The sequence below is a fragment of the Schistocerca americana genome, chromosome 6, assembly GCF_021461395.2.
Source record: "Schistocerca americana isolate TAMUIC-IGC-003095 chromosome 6, iqSchAmer2.1, whole genome shotgun sequence".
Lineage (NCBI taxonomy): Eukaryota > Metazoa > Arthropoda > Insecta > Orthoptera > Acrididae > Schistocerca > Schistocerca americana.
In genome coordinates, this window is record NC_060124.1 from 559647863 (window position 1) to 559667919 (window position 20057).

The 20057-nt window shown below is 42.5% G+C and overlaps 1 protein-coding gene across 1 annotated transcript in view; it reads left to right on the plus strand.

Annotated features, from left to right (window-relative positions):
* LOC124619506 (EP300-interacting inhibitor of differentiation 3) overlaps window positions 1–20057 on the plus strand; it is a 101560-nt gene that overhangs the window by 73657 nt on the left and 7846 nt on the right. The window contains exons 5-6 of the mRNA XM_047145952.1: window positions 13605–13809; window positions 14239–14354. Coding sequence (XP_047001908.1) covers window positions 13605–13809; window positions 14239–14354 — 321 coding nt within the window. The remainder of the gene's footprint in view (window positions 1–13604; window positions 13810–14238; window positions 14355–20057) is intronic.

The window sequence follows — 20057 nt, forward strand, 5'->3', positions numbered from 1 at the left end:
ATATCTGAATACCCTTTGCCATGTCCTATTTTTGTTCTGACAGTTTTAGAAAACAAGAGTTTTGTCAGGTTGCCACTCTGGAGCCATTAGCCGTGTGGCAGCCAGTCATGGTAAACATGTGGGAGTCACGCATAAAACTGAATTCAAGTCAAAATCCCACAAGCATGTCATAGCTTCGGCTAGTTAAACTATTCAGTGTTGTTTTTGTCTTCACCCCCCCCCCCCCTTTTCCCTGCAGTGGATGCTGCATCAGATAACCACTCCCACTTTGTGGAGTTACCTAACGCGAAAATGTAGAATTACATTCAAATGAAACAAAAATACCATTCATGAATTTGCATTCTGTGTTGCCATCAAATTACTTTCTGCCCGTGTTTTTACATGAAAGCTCTATTACAGGACAATTCTAAATTTTGAAGTTGTTACAGTGTCATCGAAATGCCAAATGACTGCAACCTCAGTAGCAGTTTGTTATGAACATTTACGTGGGTTCAGCCTCTTGAGAAATGCTTTGTCTTTCACTTATTTTGTAAACATGATATGGTGTATTTTTCAAAAACATTTGAATATGTATATGATTTTCATACGTATCATGTTACAATAAATAATAATTATCAAAAATACAAAAAAAATCACCATTGCAGACTCTGGACTTGTTTCGGTGTTCTAGAACCCAATTACATTGACAACAAATGGTGTTCATGTGATGTGGGCCATTTCACCCCCATTACTTTGCTTGGTTAGGCATCAGCTGTATTCTTACGTGCCATCCAGCTGAGAAAAATACGGCCCACACGATCCTCAGTGGTGCTCACTGCAAGTCTTATAATTGTGCGAACAAACATGTATCCCCAGTTCCGAAATAAATTATGGTGCAGGGAAATGTTCGTGCTTTACTTTGTCCTCTTTAAAAGACCAACTTTGTAGGCTTTTTGTTTGCTGTTAGGCCAATTGGAGTAACAGTACAGATCGTGAGAAATAACCTCTGACTTCTCCTACTGGACTGGATCACTGACATCCTCATTGGACACCACTGCGGCAGGTACCTCCACCTTGTGGTACCTGACAGTCTGTATTGTGGGCTGAAGGAGAACACAGGTCCCACAACATTCCAACAACTATTTTAAATGTGGTTGTGTGACAGCAACCATACAAAAATATGTTAAGTATAAAACAGCCAACTGATTTCAACAAAATTTTACTTTTACGAGGTTTCGAAACCAACTGTGGCTATCTTAATCAGAAAAGCTGAGGACTAAACAGTTTTTATTCCAAACAGATTTATAAGACGACTGTATGCACATTCAGCAAGTGACAAACAAATTTAAGATAAAAAAATCTACTCACCAAGCAGCAGCAGAACACACAAATAAGAAGGTTGTAATTGCCAACCTTTTGAAGCCAATGGCTCCTTCAGGCAGAAGGGTTGAAGGGGAAAGAAGAGGAGTGAAGGAAAAGGACTGGAGAGGTCTAAGAAAAGTCATAGATTTCAGGAAAGTCACCCAGAACTGCGGATCAGGGGAGACTTACCACACAGGATGAGAAGGAAAGACTAATTGTTGGGGACTGCATCGGATGAGATTTGAAAACCTGAGAGCTTAAAGGTGGAAGACAGGGTAATGTGCAGGCAGAGATTAATGCTTAAACATCATGCTTGAGTTAACAAGAGGGAAAAGGTAAGTTCCTTGTACGTAACAGAGGTGGGAGGGGGAGCTGAAAAATAGACAGGTAAGACAGTGAAAGACATAGAAAACTAAAACGGAGTAAAGCGAAGAGTATTTACCGTGAAGAAGTGCTGAGACGGAAGAAATTAACGTAAATTAAGGCCAGGTGGGTGGCGAGAAACAAAGGGCATGTAGTGCTGGTTTCGCCCTGCGGAGTTCTGAGAAACTGTTGTCTGGGGGAAGAATCCAGATGTACATGTGGTGAAACAGGCGCCGAGGTCACAATTATCATGTTGTAGAGCGTGCTCTGCAACAGGATATTGCATGTTGGCAGTATACATGCTCTGCCTATGCCCATTCATCCCAATTGATAATTTGGTGGTAGTCATGCCGATGTAGAAGGCCGAACAGTGTTTACATAACAGCTGGTATATGACATATTTCGTTTCACAGGTGGCTCTCCGTTTGGTAGTACATGTTTTGCCAGTTACAGGGCTGCTAAAGGTGGTGGTAGAATGGTACAGAGAGCGAGTCTTGCAGTGGGCATGGTCACAAGGGTAGGAACAATAGGATAGGGAGATGGGCGCAGGAGGAGCATAGGGGTCTGAGAAGAATATTGTGGAGATTAGGGGAAATGATGGAAAACTATTCCAGGTGAGGCGCGCAAAATTTCAGACAGAATGGATCTCATTTCAGGGCAAGATTTTAGGGAGTCATGGCCCTGTCGAAGTAGCTGATTAACACATTCCAGGCCAGGATAATACTGAGTCACCAGTGGTGTGCTCTGAAGTTGGTTTTTGGAGGAATCAGCAGTACAGGGATTGGACGTGATGGCCCGGGAAATCTGCTTTTGAACTAGACTGATCCACTGAAGGTTGAGGTGAGAATGGTGGTGTACTGCCATAAAGAGTCTGCTTCTGAAGAAAAAAAGGTTTGCCTTGAATGCCAAGGCATCCAAGAGGGAAGGTTTGAAATACAGCCATAGCATCCGAGGTAAATGCATTTGTTGGGATGCAGACCCTTTACAGCAATACACCACCATTCGCACCACAGCCTTCACTGCACGTAATTACCCCAACAGCCTAGTTAAAAAGCAGAATTCCCGTGCGATCTGGATTCTTCCCCCAGACACCAGTTTCTCAGAACCCCGCAGGTGGGAACTAGCAGTAAAACATGTCCATGATCTTGCCACCCACCTTGCCTTAATTTACGTTAATTTTTTCAGTCTCAGTATTTTTCACAGTAACTACTCTTTGCTGCACTTCGTTTCAGTTTTCTACGTCTTTCACTATCTTACCCCTCCCACATCTGTTACATACAATGCACATACCTTTTTACTCGCATTAACTCGTGCATGATGTTTAAGCATTAATCTCTGTCTGAATATTGCCCTGTCTTCCACCTTTAAGCTCTCAGGTTTTCAAATCTCATCAGATTCAGTCCCCAACAATCAGTCTTTTCTTCTCATCCTATGCAGTAAGTCTGCCTTGCCCCACGGTTCCGGGTGACTCACCTGAAATCTGCCTCTATTCCTAGACATCTCCAGTCATTTTCCTTCACCCCTCAGAGACACACTGCTGACAAAGAAATGTTTTATTCAACTTAAAGTACACATCACGTCAGTAGTAATGTGAGGCACGTGCCTCACTCCGTTGACCTCGGTGGGCATTGACTCGTGGCAACTGCTTGCGCCCCAGTGAGGAGATGTTCACTGAAACCAGGTCAGACAACAGCCAGTGGCCCAACAGTAAGCTGCAGCCCTGGCATCAGCGGTGTTTCTCTACTTATGCTGCAATGGCATTTGTGTGTGGAACAGCTGTCTCTCAGTGACTTAGTTCTTCACACTGGTCAGATGCACAGTGGTACCAAGTCCCACAAGGAGACTCAGTGCAGTCAGTGGTGCCCTGTCATCTCATCTAGTATGGATATGGCATCATGGTGGTGCTGCTGGACTCGTAATGAATCTGCCTCAAAATTCGTATGGCTTGGAGGCACCTTTGTTGTATTACTATCGAGCCCCCAGTATTAGCACTGTGCAGTTCAGTTTTCCGCTGAGTATGGCTAAGCCCATCTCACTCACAATCATTTTGCATATTTATTATTGTGGCCCATGTCACTACTCTGCACTTACTGATCCACAGTTTCTACTGCTGTACTTCGCAGTGGCTTCCCTACAAATTCTCACTAATCTAACTAAAAACTGGGTAGCGGCATTACATTGCCCCCCTCCATGGGCAGGACGCAACCCCTCTGCTCTTGCTCAGCACTTGTTCTCCACTGTGACTGCTTCTACTTTTGATCTACAAAACAAGTACGCACTGTTGGACGGGCAATCATACACTTGGCATCTCATCTGTGTATCTGGTGGTTTTTTAACCCTTTGGAACAACTTTCAGAACTTTGTCCTTCCAACAACAGTTCCCCCTGTGCTGTCCCAGCAAGCATACTTCCAAAACTATCCACACTAGAAAATCACATACACCACTACCATTCACAACCCTTCAACAATTAGCCCCACTTACTCCTCCCACCGTAGAGCTCATTGCAGACTGAATTTCCCTCAAAATGCTTGGTTTTCTGGTACTCCTGCTTATCCAAAAAGCTTAGGGTTGCCTGGTGGCACTCCCTCATACAAATTACACATTAGTGTACTTGTACATGGTTTAACTGGTTTATCATGTGCAACAGGCAATCATCATGACAGCTCTACACTGGCAATAGCTTTCTGCCACTGAAGGTTAACCTTGGCACGGTGTTTAATCGGAACGTTTACTTTCAGGCTCATGTTGTACTCATCACTCACTTCATACTTGTCGCGTACATCAGACTTAGGCTGTGCTGTAAAGAGCTTGTCGCAAAAGTCAGCTGCTTGCCCTGCAAAGTGGTGACCCATTATTTGCACTTGTGCTACATTCTAAATGTCTGGTGCATACTCTTCAACAGACTGAGCCACATCAACTTTATTATCCTCTATACAAACTCCTCATACTTTTCTTCTTTTCACCCCGTTTCTGGGGAACTATATGTACCTGTACCGTTTCTGCTAAATCATCCGCAACACAACTATCATCATCTTGCACATTCCCTGTAGTAACTAAAATAACAAGGCCCCGCTCATTTCTGTTACCTCAGACTCCACAAATCCTCTGGATATTTGAACTGGTACTTAGATACAGCCTACAGGAAAATTAAAGAGACCTTTGGAGAGAAGAGAATCACTTGTATGAATATCAAGAGCTCAGATGGAAACCCAGTTCTAAGCAAAGAAGGGAAAGCAGAAAGGTGGAAGGAGTATATAGAGGGTCTATACAAGGGCGATGTACTTGAGGACAGTATTATGGAAATGGAAGAGGATGTAGATGAAGATGAAATGGGAGATGATATACTGCGTGAAGAGTTTGACAGAGCACTGAAAGACCTGAGTCGAAACAAGGCCCTCGGAGTAGACAACATTCCATTGGAACTACTGACGGCCTTGGGTGAGCCAGTCCTCACAGAACTCTACCATCTGGTGAGCAAGATGTATGAAACAGGCGAAATACCCTCAGACTTCAAGAAGAATATAATAATTCCAATCCCAAAGAAAGCAGGTGTTGACAGATGTGAAAATTACCGAACTATCAGTTTAATAAGTCGCAGCTGCAAAATACTAAGACGAATTCTTTACAGACGAATGGAATAACTAGTAGAAGCCAACCTCAGGGAAGATCAGTTTGGATTCCGTAGAAACACTGGAACACGTGAGGCAATACTGACCTTACGACTTGTCTTAGAAGAAAGATTAAGGAAAGGCAAACCTACGTTTCTAGCATTTGTAGACTTAGAGAAAGCTTTTGACGATGTTGACTGGAATGCTCTCTTTCAAATTCTAAAGGTGGCAGGGGTAAAATACAGGGAGCGAAAGGCTATTTACAATTTGTACAGAAACCAGATGGCAGTTATAAGAGTCGAGGGGCATGAAAGGGAAGCAGTGGTTGGGAAGGGAGTGAGACAGGGTTGTAGCCTCTCCCCGATGTTGTTAAATCTGTATATTGAGCAAGCAGTAAAGGAAACAAAAGAAAAATTCGGAGTAGGTATTAAAATTCATGGAGAAGAAATAAAAACTTTGAGGTTTGCCGATGACATTGTAATTCAGTCAGAGACAGCAAAGGACTTGGAAGAGCAGTTGAATGGAATGGACAGTGTCTTGAAAGGAGGATATAAGATGAACATCAACAAAAGCAATTCAAGGATAATGGAATGTAGTCTAATTAAGTCGGGTGATGCTGAGGGAACTAGATTAGGAAATGAGGCACTTAAAGTAGTAAAGGAGTTTTGCTATTTGGGGAGCAAAATAACTGATGATGGTCGAAGTAGAGAGGATATAAAATGTAGGCTGGCAATGGCAAGGATAGCGTTTCTGAAGAAGAGAAATTTGTTAACATCCAGTATTGATTTAAGTGTCAGGAAGTCATTTCTGAAAGTATTCGTATGGAGTGTAGCCATGTATGGAAGTGAAACATGGACGATAAATAGTTTGGACAAGAAGAGAATAGAAGCTTTCGAAATGTGGTGATACAGAAGAATGCTGAAGATTAGATGGGTAGATCATATAACTAATGAGGAAGTATTGAATAGGATTGGGGAGAAGAGAAGTTTGTGGCACAACTTGACCAGAAGAAGGGATCGGTTGGTAGGACATGTTCTGAGGCATCAAGGGATCACCAATTTAGTATTGGAGGGCAGCGTGGAGGGTAAAAATCATAGAGGGAGACCGAGAGATGAATACACTAAGCAGATTCAGAAGGATGTAGGTTGCAGTAGGTACTGGGAGATGAAGAAGCTTGCACAGGATAGAGCTGCATCAAACCAGTCTCAGGACTGAAGACCACAACAACAACAACTTCAACATTACTCTGTTTAACTTCGGCATAATTGCTCTGCGTCTTCAATAACGTCCTAGGAAATTCTATTAAGACATTATTTACAGTTACCATAATCTTCCCACTCATTAGATTGTCATCCTTTCGTGACATTTTTCCCTACTCTTAATAAAATAAAAAGCCATGTCAATTCAAATAAAATTCTCAAGCTTTCTATACTAACCCCACCATTATCATCAGGAGTAAAATTACTGACTGGTGGGGGCAAGGAGTAGGACCACTGGCAGCAATCAGAGGGCCGAAATGATGCTTGCGTGGAAGGTGAGTTGGGCTGCTTGTGGCATCTCCGGCCCTCCACAGGTCCGAGTGATGTCAGGTGGCACTAGGGCCAGTGCCACGTTTGAAACTGATGCTTCCGCCTCCCTCCAGGCATTAACCATCTGTCATCACTTCCTTTCAACATCCAAAATTCACCCTCGTGCCTTACTCGGTGTGCACACCTGGTCTGTGTCAAAGTTGTTGCTGTTTATTCCAATCTTGCCCACCTCTTTTATAATGGAATCCCAGTATGTTGACGCATGCAGCAAGACTCTCATGTTCTCAAACTATATATTGTGTCCATTTTTCAAGCAATGCTCAGCTGTGGCTGACTTGTTGAGCTCCCTTTGTTTAATATGTCTCTTGTGCTCAGTACAATGCTCCGTAACTGTGAGAATTGTCTGGCCAATATAGATGCTGCCACACTCGCAAGGTACACCATTCACACGGTCACACAAAGAGCTATGTCATCTTCAACAGAGCGCAACATACTTCCAATCTTGGGGGCAGATTGGAACACTGGTCTCAATCCATGTCTCTGCAGTACACATTCTAACTTACTACTCATTGCCCCACTGTGTGGCAGGAAAGCCACCGGCTCGGCTTCTCCTGCCAATTCACAAGGCGTTCTTCAGTGACATCTGGAAGTGTTTGTGAAGTCTCCTCGCTATAACCATTCTGTCTGAACACATGTCTCAAGTGCTGCAATTCGGACTGTAACTGGTCATCATCAGAAATAACTTTGGCTGTGTGCATTAACATGTTCAGGACTGCTTTCTTGTTTACAGGATAGTGAAAATATCGGCATTCAAATATCGATCAGTGTGTGTTTGTTTCCTGGGCACTGAATGACCATGCTGGCCTCCTGCCTTCTGCTAAACTAAAACATCCAAGAACAGTAGCTTGCCATCCTTCTGCATCTCAGTCGTAAATTTAATGTTGGGATGGACACCGTTCATGTGATCCACAAACTGGTGCAGTGTATTTTCATTGTAAGGCCATATCAGGAAGGTGTCATCAATGTACCTGTGGAAGCAAGATGAACGCAACACTGCAGAGTTCAGAGCCTGCTCCTCAAAGTGCTCCGTTAAGAAATTTGCGACTGCAGGAGACAGTGGTGAACCCATTGTTGTGTCATCTGTCATTTCATAATATTCATCACAGTAAAACAGGTACATTGTCGTTAGAACGTGATGGAACAACTTAACAAGTCCAGGTCGAAACTGTTGGGCCAAAAGTTCCAGCGTGTCTTGCACTGGTACCCTTGTAAAAAGTGACACCTCATCCAGACTAACCGTTACGTCATTTCAGCCTATTTTCATTTTCTTGAGTGTCTGCGAGTTTGCAATAAGATTTTCACAATATCCCAGTTTTGGTGCTAATAATCCTGCAAGATGTTTTGGCAGTCTGTAGTTGGGCGAGCTGATTACACTAAAACGGGCCTAAGAGGAACATGTTTCTTATGTATCTTCGGCAGTCAATAAAGCCTGGGAGGTCTGGTGATGTGGCAAGGCATTAATTTCTTCACTACTTCATCTGGGAAACCTGATTCCTTTAATAATGTCTGCCTTCCTGACTTTGGCCTTAGTTAGACATGCCACCATGAAAGACTCGGAGGACTTGCCTACTCTTCACAGGAAATCATTCTCTTGGACTGCTTTGCATTGTCTACTTTCACCTAATCTACTCTCTTAAAATTCTCAATACCTCACCTGTTACAGTCCTTGTGGTACTGAAAATCCTGGTCCCTGTCATTCTGACCACAACCCGATTACTTCTTATCAATTACGCAAATATAAATGAAACATGCCACTATCTTAACACTTCTCATTACCTTTCTTGCATAAATACTGAACCATATTCCTTGCTCTGCACAAAATAAAATCAGATTACAAGAACAGTAACCGTAACACTATCATATCTTCTTGCTACAACTGCTCTCGCCTGAGTGGCTGCTTGTAAATCTCTCGCCTGAGTGGCTGCTTATAATTACTACTACACATTGAAACAGTGACTAAACTTAGTTTCACCTCCTGTATCACTATTCATGGTTAACAGCTTATATACTACTAAACAATGAGTGACACCTCTTGTTCTTGACACCCATATTGCTCTTATCAATCAAGTGAAAACTTAACACTTATATTTGCACTTTCTCAAAAAATATCATCTTCGTTCACCTGTCACATACTGAACTTACAAGCACAACTCAACCTCTGCCATAACCTTTTGACTTGTCTTTACCTTGCAGCCAAACAAAAACACAGCAAAAAGATAGCATTCACCCCATAACATGTCTATGAAACTGTACCCTTGCAATAATCGAATCATCATCTTCATCCATGGATGGCAGTTGTAGGCATCTCTGTAGAGTGCAAATGGCATTTGATAGGATGAGTGGTGGCGGTGATGACAGGCTGGTGGGACCAGACAGGTCAGTGGCGCTGTAGCATAAAGTCGCGCGAGGAGACTCTGTGCAGGTGTTGGCTGGCCTGATCTGGCCTCAAACCTATGGCTTATGTCATAGTCTGGCATGGACCTGGCATTGTAATGGTGCTGTTAGGCTTGGAATGAATCTCTCAAAATTCACGTATTTATATGGCTTGGAGGTGCCCTTGTTCCACTACTATCCAGACCCTGGTTACATAGCTCACAAGAAGGGTCTTACTCTGGTGTGGTGACGTCTGCCTTCTTCGTCTATTACTGCTGCATTGTGCAAGTTTTCACTGAGTATGGTTAGCCCATCTCTCAAAACCTTCTGCATATTTGTCATTCTGACTCTTGTCGCTGCACTGCACTTAATGGCCCGTGGTTGTTATTGCAGTATTTCATGGTGGCTTCCCTACAGATTCTTGCCAATCGCTCTAAATATTGTTTAGCGACATTACAGCTTAATGAGAACTGCTGCTCATAAGAAGCGACAGTTCCAGCACTCTCCCTTTACTTAGTCAGCACAAGGTTGAGTGCACTACCACTAACGGACTCGGAGCATTTACAGTATAACACTACCCCATTCATATAGCTCCCATACCATTCTGAGCATACTGTAGTATCATTTACTCACATTGATTACAATAAAATTGCTGTGATGCTTTACCAAGAAGAGTGAAAAGCACATTATGAATGAGATTTTGTATTTTCAGTATGTCTAAGACAGAGAGAATCCATAACAATAAGAGGTTAATCAAAGTGAGCAAGGGTAGAATCACTACACATTTCCTCAGGTTATTGCAGTTTGATCTCAATTAAGATCATGATAGTGTCACACTAATTGCCCCTTTAGTATATTAGAATATTAATACAAAAATGATCAAAATTTAATTGTTATTACCTTAAAGATTACTCCATTTTGGATTGAATATGACAGGGAAGATGAGGTTAATTTGACTTTCCGTTCATCTTCTGAAGACTTGCTGAATAATTTCTGAATCAGTCTGACAGTTGTTGCCTGGCTCATGATTTTTGTAAAATGTTTCAGCAGCTGGCAGTTAGTATTGAATGCAGACACACTCAGAGATCTCCACAGTTATGGGGGATAACTCTTCTTCACAGCTTGTGCTCCCATATCACAATTCACAATTAGTATAACAACATAAGACTCACTCTGATGAAAAACTCAATGTCAGCAAATCCATAGATATGAATTCGTGAGCCATAGTAATGCATGATTGAGAACAGACCGATGGACAGAAGCATGCTGTGCTGTAATATAAGAGGAGCAAATGAATTATATGCTTTGCAGAAAACTTATTTATTTGTGTACTACTTTTGAATACAGAAAAGCTCCTTAGTTCCTTTTATATGTTGCTTAAATTTTGCTAGCCTCATATTACTTTGTGAGAATGTGATTTTTGTTATTATTATTATTATTATTAATATTAATAATCAAAATAGAGTGGACACTCTGACACTGGTTAATATTCTGATGGTTAATAGTGTGTGTCTGGTTCCACTTCCCCCATTGGACCTGTGTATATGGTTTTCATCTAGATTTTTCTGTTCAATTTGTTGCATTTAAATTACTATTGCTTCCAGACAGATTCTCCAGGCTACCTAGAGAAATGAATCCCATACAATTAGTTCTGCATTGGATTTATGTATTCTCTCATTAATGTGTGAATTTGTTGCAATTTTTTGGCCATAAATGCTTCTTCTGTCGTTACTACTCTTCTATTTACTTGTAACAAGCACCTGTTATCTTTGACCTACTTTGGAGATAGTTGAACAGTGTGTAAGTTCTTTAAATGGCCTACATATATAAATAAATATTTAATGATTGTGAAAACGAAAGTTGCTACGCACCATATAGAGGACGGAGTCACAGATAGGCACATCAAAAAGACTGTCACAAATATAGCTTTCAGCCATAAGTTCTTCATCAAAATAATACACACACACACACACACACACACACACACACACACACAATAGTTTTCGGCTGTAAGTTCTTCATCGAAATAATAGACACACACACACTCTGCAGTCTCAGGCAACTGAGGCCACACTGCGAGCAGCAGCAGCAGTCCATGATGGGAGTGGTGACTGGGTGGGAGTAAGGAGGAGGTTGGGCGGGGAGGGGGAAGGATAGTAGGGTAGGGATGGCGGACAGTGACTTGTTGTTGGCGAGCACGCAGGGACGAGGTGGAAAGATGGTAGGGCAGCTACGTGCAGTCAGGAGGTTAGACGGAGGGCGGAGGAGAGGTAGGGAGGGGGATAGCAGAAAAGGAGAGAAGTAAAAAGACTGGGTGCGATGGGGGAATGAGAGCTGTGTAGTGCTGGAATGGGAACAGAGAAGCGGCTGGATGGGAGAGGACAATGACTAACGAAGGTTGAGGTCAGGAGGGTTGTGGGAATGTAGGATATAGTGCAGGGAAAGTCCCCATCTGTGCAACTCATAAGAGCTGGTGTTGGTGGGAAGGATCCATGTAGGAACAGGCTGTGAAGCAATCATTGAAATAAAGGATGTCATGTTTGGCAGTGTGCTCAGCAACAGGGTGGTCCTCTTGTTTCTTGGCCACAGTTTGTCACTGGCCATTCATGCGGACAGACAGCTTGTTGGTTATCATGCCCCCGTAGAATGCAGCACAGTGGTTGCAGCTTAGCTTTTAGATCACATGACTGGTTTCCCAGGTAGCCTTGCTTCTGATGGGATAGGTGATGTTTATGACTAATTGGAGTAGGTAGTGGTGGTGGTGGTGGTGGTGGTGGTGGTAGGAGGAGGATGTATGACAGGTCTTGAATCTAGGTCTATTGCAGGGGTATGGTCAAGGAGGTAAGGGGGTTGGGAGCAGGGGTTGTGTAGGGATGGACAAGTATATTGTGTAGGTTCGGTGGACATAGAGTACCACTGGGGGAGGGGTGAGAAGGATAGGGTGCAGGACATTACTCATTTCAGGGCAGGACAAGAAACCCTGTTGGAGAATGTAATTAAGTTGCTCCATACCCCTAAGTTATCAGGGGAATATGCTCCTCTGTGGCGGGACTTTGTCGGATGATGGGAGACTGGAAAGATAAGGCAGAGGAGATTTGTTTTTGTACAAGGTTGGCAGGATAATTACAGTTTGTGAGGGCTTCAGTGAGACCATCGGTATATTTAGAGGGGGATCGCATGTCACTGCAGACGCGACGACCTTTGGTGGCTAGGCTGTATGGAGGTAGTGATGTAGGAAGGTGGCTTGTTGGGTTGAGTAGGACCAGGTGAAGCAAATGGGGGAGAACTTGTTGAGGTTCTGGAGGAATGTGGATAGGGTGTACTCACCCTCAGTCCAAATGGCAAAAATGTCATCAATGAATCTGAACCAGATAAGGGGTTTAGTATTCTATATGTTTCAGGAAGATTCCTCTAGATGGCCCAGGAATAGGTTGGCATAGGATGGTGCCATGCTGGCACCCGTAGCCATACCCCGGATTTGTTTGTAGGTAATGCCTTCAAAGGAGAAGTAATTGTGAGTGAGGATATAGTTGGTCATGACGAGTAGGAAGGTGGTTGTTGGTTTGGAATCTCAGGCGTTGGGAAAGGTAGTGTTCAATAGTGGTAAGGCCATGGGCATTAGGGGTGTTAGTGTAAAGGGAGATGACATCAGTTGTGATGAGCAGGGCACCATGTGGTAAAAGTACAGGAGCTGTGGAGAGCCGGTGAGGAAATGGTTGGTATCTTTTATATAGGAGGGTAGGTCCAGGTAATAGGTTGAAGGTGTTGGTCTATGAGAGCAGAGCTTCTCTTAGTGGGGGTACATTAACCGGCCACGATGAGCATACTGGGTGGTAGGGTTTATGGACTTTAGGAAGCATGTAGAAGGTGGGAGTGCGGGGGAGTGATAGGAGTGAACAGAGCAGTAGACTCCAGGGGTATGTCCTGGATGGGCCTAAGGATTTGAGTAGTGACTGGAGATCCTGATGGATTTCTGGAATGGGTTCTTATAAGGTTTGTAGGTGGATGTGCTCTCTAGTTGTTAGTTTGTTCCCCAGTTGCTAAGGGCTGAATCCACAATGGTGCACCACTGTAGGTAATTACAGCAATTAAATGCTGAGGCTGTTCGTGAATAGTGTCTGTGGTAAACAGTGAAAGTACGTGTAAATTAGCTTTCATTATTTTCATTTTCAGAGGAAATGCTTTGTGAAATTCATTGTAGAATTAATACTTCAGTAATGTTTTATTCGTAGTGGCTAGTTTGTGTCAAACTGTGTTACATTGTATCATTTGCCTTTCTGTAATGTCTAAGAAAGTTTTAACTGTTCCTTTTTCTTGTTGATTCCATAGGTCACAACTTTAGAGAAGGAAGAGACTGAAATTCAAAAAGTGCTCCAGCGTATGATAAAGGTTCTTCATGCTGAAAGTGGTAAAAGCAAGAAACCAGTATCCTATTTCCATTTTGTTGTAGACCCCAAGTCATTTTCAAGAACAGTTGAAAACATGTTTCATGTATCATTTTTAGTGAGAGATGGTGTGGTGCTTCTGACTTTAGGTAGGATTTCCTAGTATTTGAGAAATTCAGTATCAGAACTTTAATGTGAACATTTGTTTATTTTCTATCCTTCCCACTACTCGTGACAATTCAAAACATTGTCATGTCAATGATGTCACCCCACAGGATGATTGTAAACTTTTTTGTAACTGTTTACTCTTTTATGAAGTTGCCAAATTATATGTGTTGGTTGTGCTGTCTTCAGTCATCTTTTGAGTTAAGTGACATTTACATGACAGCATTTCTTTTGTAATTTTGTTAGTATAATTTTTTATTGAAGTGCACTGCTATTTTGAAATACCTTAGTATGGATGCTTAGGATGTTGTGTTGTAGAAAAATTAAAATATTATTTTAGTGTCTGCATCAGTAGTTAATCTTCTAATGAAAGCAATTAACATTTCAGAAGAAATTGGTGTCTCTCTTTTCAGATGAAAACAATGTTCCAGTCCTTGTACCAGTGAGCTCATCTGAGATAGCCAGGAGAGAGAAAACTGGCATCACCAGGAAACAACTCATAATTGATATTACAATGGACGATTGGCAGGTATTGTTTCATACTCTATCCTTTGATAAAAGATTTGCATTTTTCTCATCTTAACTTTACCCCAAAACAAATTTGACCGTCTCATTTCCAAACTGCAACTTCATTATATTTTCAAACATTCCATTATTACTTGCCTTTATACGTTATAGTCAGATCTGGCAGCTAAATATTTCATCCAGTAGAGACGTTAAAGACTGACTTCTGATCTGAATGAAACTGTTGCAGTACTGTGTCACCAAGAGGTTACGAAGCCTAGGATGAACCTCTTGGTTCATCCCTATGAAATCCCCAAACCACCTTCCCTACCCTCTGGCTCCTACCCTTGTAACCGTCCCTGGTGTAAGACCTGTCCCATGCACCCTCCCACCACCACCTACTCCAGTCCTGTAATCCGGAAGATGTACACGATCAAAGGCAGAGCCACGTATGAAAGCACCCACGTGATTTACCAACTGACATGCCTACACTATGAAGCCTTCGGGAATGACCAGCAACAAACTGTCCATTCGCATGAACGGACACTGGCAGACAGTGTTTGTTGGTAATGAGGATCATTACCGTGCCTTGGTGCACGGCCAGCACATCTTGGCACAGTGTTACACCGTCCGGGTTATCTGGATACTTCCCACTGACACCAACCTATCAGAACTCCGGAGATGGGAACTTGCCCTTCAGTATATTCTCTCTTCCCGTTACCCACCAGGCCTCAACCTCCGCTAATTTCAAATTGCCACCCCTCGTACCTCACCTGTCATTCAACATCATCTTTGCCTCTGTACTTCCACCTCGACTGACAACTCTGCCCAATCTCTTTGAATTTACAATGTCTGCCTGTGTATGTATATGTGCGGATGGATATGTGTGTGTGTGCATGCGAGTGTATACCTGTCCCTTTTTCCCCCTAAGGTAAGTCTTTCCGCTCCCGGGATTGGAATGACTCCTTACACTCTCCCTTAAAACCTACATCCTTTCATCTTTCGCTCTCCTTCCCTCTTTACTGATGAAGCAACCTTGGGTTGCGAAAGCTTGAAATTTGTGTGTGTTTGTGTGTTTTTAGTGTCTCTATCAACATACCAACGCTTTCGTTTGCTAAGTTACAGCATCTTTGTTTTTATATATATTTTTCCTATGTGGAATTTTTCCCTCTATTATATTCATATCCAAAATATTTATTGGTTAACACTAAGGGGTGTGTGTGTGCGTGTGCGCACACGCACACGCGCGCTGTTGCTGAAACAGAGATGATACTATTGTAAATATTGCCATTTTTGTCATTTAAGATGGATTGTTTGGTGTTTGTATGTTTGGAGTTTTTCAAGGATGTCTAGTTTTCTGCCTTTTGGCATGTGTAGGATGCTGATACTTGTGTTGTTAACATGGTGTTTTGTTGCCCCCTGTTGTTAACATGGTGTTCTGTTTCATGCACGTGGGTGGCTATTGCTGATGTGTGGTATTTTTTGTGTTTTTAGTGCTGCCATGTGTTCTTCGAATCCAACCTCAAATGATCTGCATGTTTGGCCTATGTAGAAGCAGACACAGTCCAAACATTTAATTTTGCCCACAGCTGTGTGTTGAAGTGTGTTTTGTGTGCTGCTGATGTGAGGTAACTTCTGTCCAATCTTGTCTGTGGTAAAGGATATGCTTATGCCTTTTCATTTGAAGACATTGGCAATCTTATATGAATATTACAAGAAAGTGGATTGTATAGATGATGTAACATTCTTTTTGTTTTTTGTGTTGTGATTGCTTTGCCATCATTGAGTGAGTGTTTTAGGGTGTCTACTGTGGAGCTGTTATAACCATTTGCAATAGCAGTTTGTTTTATTATTTCAGTTTCTTGTTCACATTTGTCTTCAGATAATGGTAATTGGATAGCTTTATTGATCATGTACTGGAATGTTGCCATTTTGTGGGCTGTGGAGTGACAAGAGGAGCTGTGGATTGTAATAGGTGTTGTAGTGTCATCTGTTTGGTGTTCAACTGTGAATTTTATGTTTTCACTGTCGAATAACTGGTTCAACTCACTGATGTCATCTTTAGTGTCTTTGATTAAAATGATGGTATCATCTACATATCTGTAGTAGTAGATGATATTTTTGAGAAGGTGGTGACTGGAATTCAGGGTTTTGTGCCTATTGCCAATAAAGCTTTTCATGTAATGATGTTGTCTGTGTTAAAAAAAAAGGGGGGGTGGGACTTACTTCATGGTTGCACCTTGTATAATAAATACCAACAATGCTTAGCATGTTGTGCAGAATGGGAAATTGCTTACTCTTGAAGAGGAACCCCTGTTCGGAAATATATAGTTTGGCCCCTGTGGCATGTTGGAGTTTAAAAACAGTGATGATGCCAGGTAACCTAGAGTTGTAGCACCCTGGCAGTGCAGGGAATATAGTGCTGGTGCCTGAGCTGAAAACTCCACAAGCATGCCAAGGAGTGTGTGCTTGTGGAGTGTAGAGCATGGGAAAAACTAACCATGGCAGGCAGCTGTCGTGGGTGTGGGGTACGCCCACAGGGAGAGCACCATGGCAAATAATCCACAACAGATATGATAAAACTTTCTCAATCTGATGGCTACAAGACCCCATTAGTTTCACTGGAGAGAGAATATATTGTTAGAGTGCATTTAACAAATGGAGGAAAAATTCAGAACATAAAATCGGTTCAGCAAAATTTAAAGCTGCTCCACCTGGGAAGCCCAGTGACATTTGGTGCGCCATCACTCCTCAGAAGTTTCTCAAAATGATCCAGGGTGCAATTTTCTGTTGTAACCTCACATTGCAGACTAACGCTAAATCACAATAAGATTCAGTTTTTACAGTTTCCAACACACAATTTAACAAAACCTGACGTTTTAATTTCACAGAATGGGCATATGATTAGTGAAACTGAACAGTTCAAATTTCTAGGTGTTCAGCTATACAGTAAGCTGTCATGGAAAGCCTATGTTCAGGATCTTCTTCAAAGACTTAATGCTGCCATTTTCATCATTTGAACGGTGTCTGAAGTGAGTGATCATTCAGTGCAAAAATTGGTCTACTTTGCTTATTTACATTCGCTTATGTCATATGGTGTTATATTTTGGGGTAACTCTTCCCATTCTAAAATGATATTTTGGGCTCAGAAACGGGCGGTTCGGGCAATAAGTGGTGTAAGTTCATGAACCTATTGTCAACCCTTGTTCACGAATCAGGGTATTTTGACATTGCCCTCTCAATATACTGTCATTTCTTGTTAACAATACTAGCTTATTCCCAAGAATAAGCCCCTTTCACTCAGTTAATGCTTGGCAGAAATCAAACCTGCAATTGGATCCGACTTCCTTAACTCTTGTGCAGAAAGGTGTGCAGTATACTGCTGCATCCATTTTCAGTAAGCTACCACTCGAATTCAAGAATCTTAGCAGTGATCCACGCGCTTTAAAGTCGAAACTGAAGAGTTTCCTCGTGAGTCACTCCTTCTATTCTGTCGAGGAGTTCCTTGAAAAATTAAGCTGATTCTTGTTGTATTGTTGATTGTGTTTACTTAAACTTATGGACTGACTTTTTTCGGGTTCATAAGCATTTATTTTTATCTGTTATTACTTTTATGTTCTAATTTCACATGATGACACATTCCATGACCTTGGAGATTTGCTCCTCAATTTGGTCCTACTGAGCTTGACGTGTAAATAATTAATAAATAACTGTATGCAATATCAGGGTCTCCAGTTTGTCCCTCGTGCGTAATGGGACCAAAGACATCAGAATAGACACTTGCCCTTTTTTTTCAGTTTTTGAAGGGACGTATTAAATGATAATGTAAAAGTAATGGTTTACTGCTGCAATTTGAAAATGTACGTTCTACCAACCATGCAGTGTTTGAAATGTTAACCAGTGCTATCTTGCCTGATAATTCAGCTGCTTGGGTGCCTCTTGGGAGCCACGTGTAAGACGTGCTTATCTGCCACCACCCACCTGAACTCTCTTGCATATTTGCAGTGTTTGCAAGCACGATGTGGTACAGTTACTACTATATCTTGCACTTCCTGCCTCTTCCCAGTCAGTGCCATTGACATTAACATTAATGACTATAATGAGTTACACTAGTTCATTCACTATATGTTCTCATGAGGTGAGCAAATAAAAGCAGAACTTTAGTGCAGGACAACCCAAAAAAGTTACGGAAGAATTAGTTCCATCTTTTCAAAGTGGACAGCCTATGTCCGTCGTTCCTGTGGGATTGTGTTGTAAGGCCATTTTTAGAAACCTCGTTGTTGTTGTTGTTTTTTTTTTTTTTTGTTCATTCTAGATGTTCCTTCCGGTTTTGTGTATGTTTTTCTATTGTCATTTACTGCAAAAATATTCACAATTTGTCTTGTTGACATTATGAATCCTGTAACTCATTGCAACCTTTGACTGTTTCGAAATTTTCATTTCAGCACCCTGACTGTCGCTATACTCCTCTTTTCATAACCCGTGCTTCACTGCCATACAATAGAACAAGTAGAGCCATTAGCTTACAGTACTTCATTTTTATGATTTTTCGTGTGTATTTTTAATCTTCTACTTACAATGCCATGTGCACCCTGAAATCTCTAATTTAACATCTACATTCTTATCATCATTCCCCTCAGGGGGCTCAGCATTTATTTGCTGGGTACGGGCTTGGCGACCTTGGGGTCCCTGAGCTGGGGACTGGGAAGCGCCACCAGTCCTCAATACCATAAGCTTTGAGCGTGCTTCAACGACCACCGTAAGGCGCAACGGTGGAACGTTGTACGGTACAGAGCCCGGGGATGTTGGCTTAACTGCCTGGGTCACGAGGATGGTATAAACCTCTATTAAAAAAAAAACCTCAATCTCAATGTGTGCTGCGCGCTGAGGAGACGCATGGCTGTTGAGGTAGAACAGTTGCTAGCAGGCGACTTCTGGGGAACTTGCCAGACCCCGGTTGTATTAGGCCTACCCAGGCAAGCAGGGCTCTGTCTGGGTGTACCTTCCTTCCTCTAGCTGCTCGTGGGACCACCATGAAACGAAATACGAATAGTGTGCAAGCACGAGTCTCTACGAGAGGAAAGTTCAATGCTTTACAGTATGAGCCCCCAATCGTTCCCTTCCCTGTCCACACCAGGGGAGGAACGGTGGTCTAAATTACCTGGTGAGACATATTCTCCTCGATTTCTGGTTTGCAGCCGAACAGATGGGGACCCATTTCTGACCACAAAGCCTCAGTTTTGTGTGGTAAATTTAGAGGACAAGTTTGGAGAAGTTGAGGGCATGTCTAAAACGAGGTCTGGAGCAGTCCTCATACAGACAGCATCCCCAGCACAGTCACTGGCATTGCTTGCTTGTGACAAGCTCGGTGATGTTGCAGTCTCCATTACGCCTCATAAGAGCCTCAATAGGGTTCAGAGCCTTATTTTTCAACATGACCTGTTGTTGCAGTCTGACAACGAGCTCCGTGCAAATCTAGATCGCCGCGGTGTCCACTTTGTACGTGTCTTCAGGGGACCTAAAGATAGTATGGTCGCCACCAGTGCTTTCATCTTGGCTTTCGAGGGAGACACCCTGCCCGAGAAGGTCAAAGTGATGATGGAAATGGAAATGTCGTGTGGCTAGGGCCTCCCGTCGGGTAGACCGTTTGGCTGGTGCAGGTCTTTTGATTTGACGCCACTTCGGCGACCTGCGCGTCAATGGGGATGAATTGATGATGATTAGGACA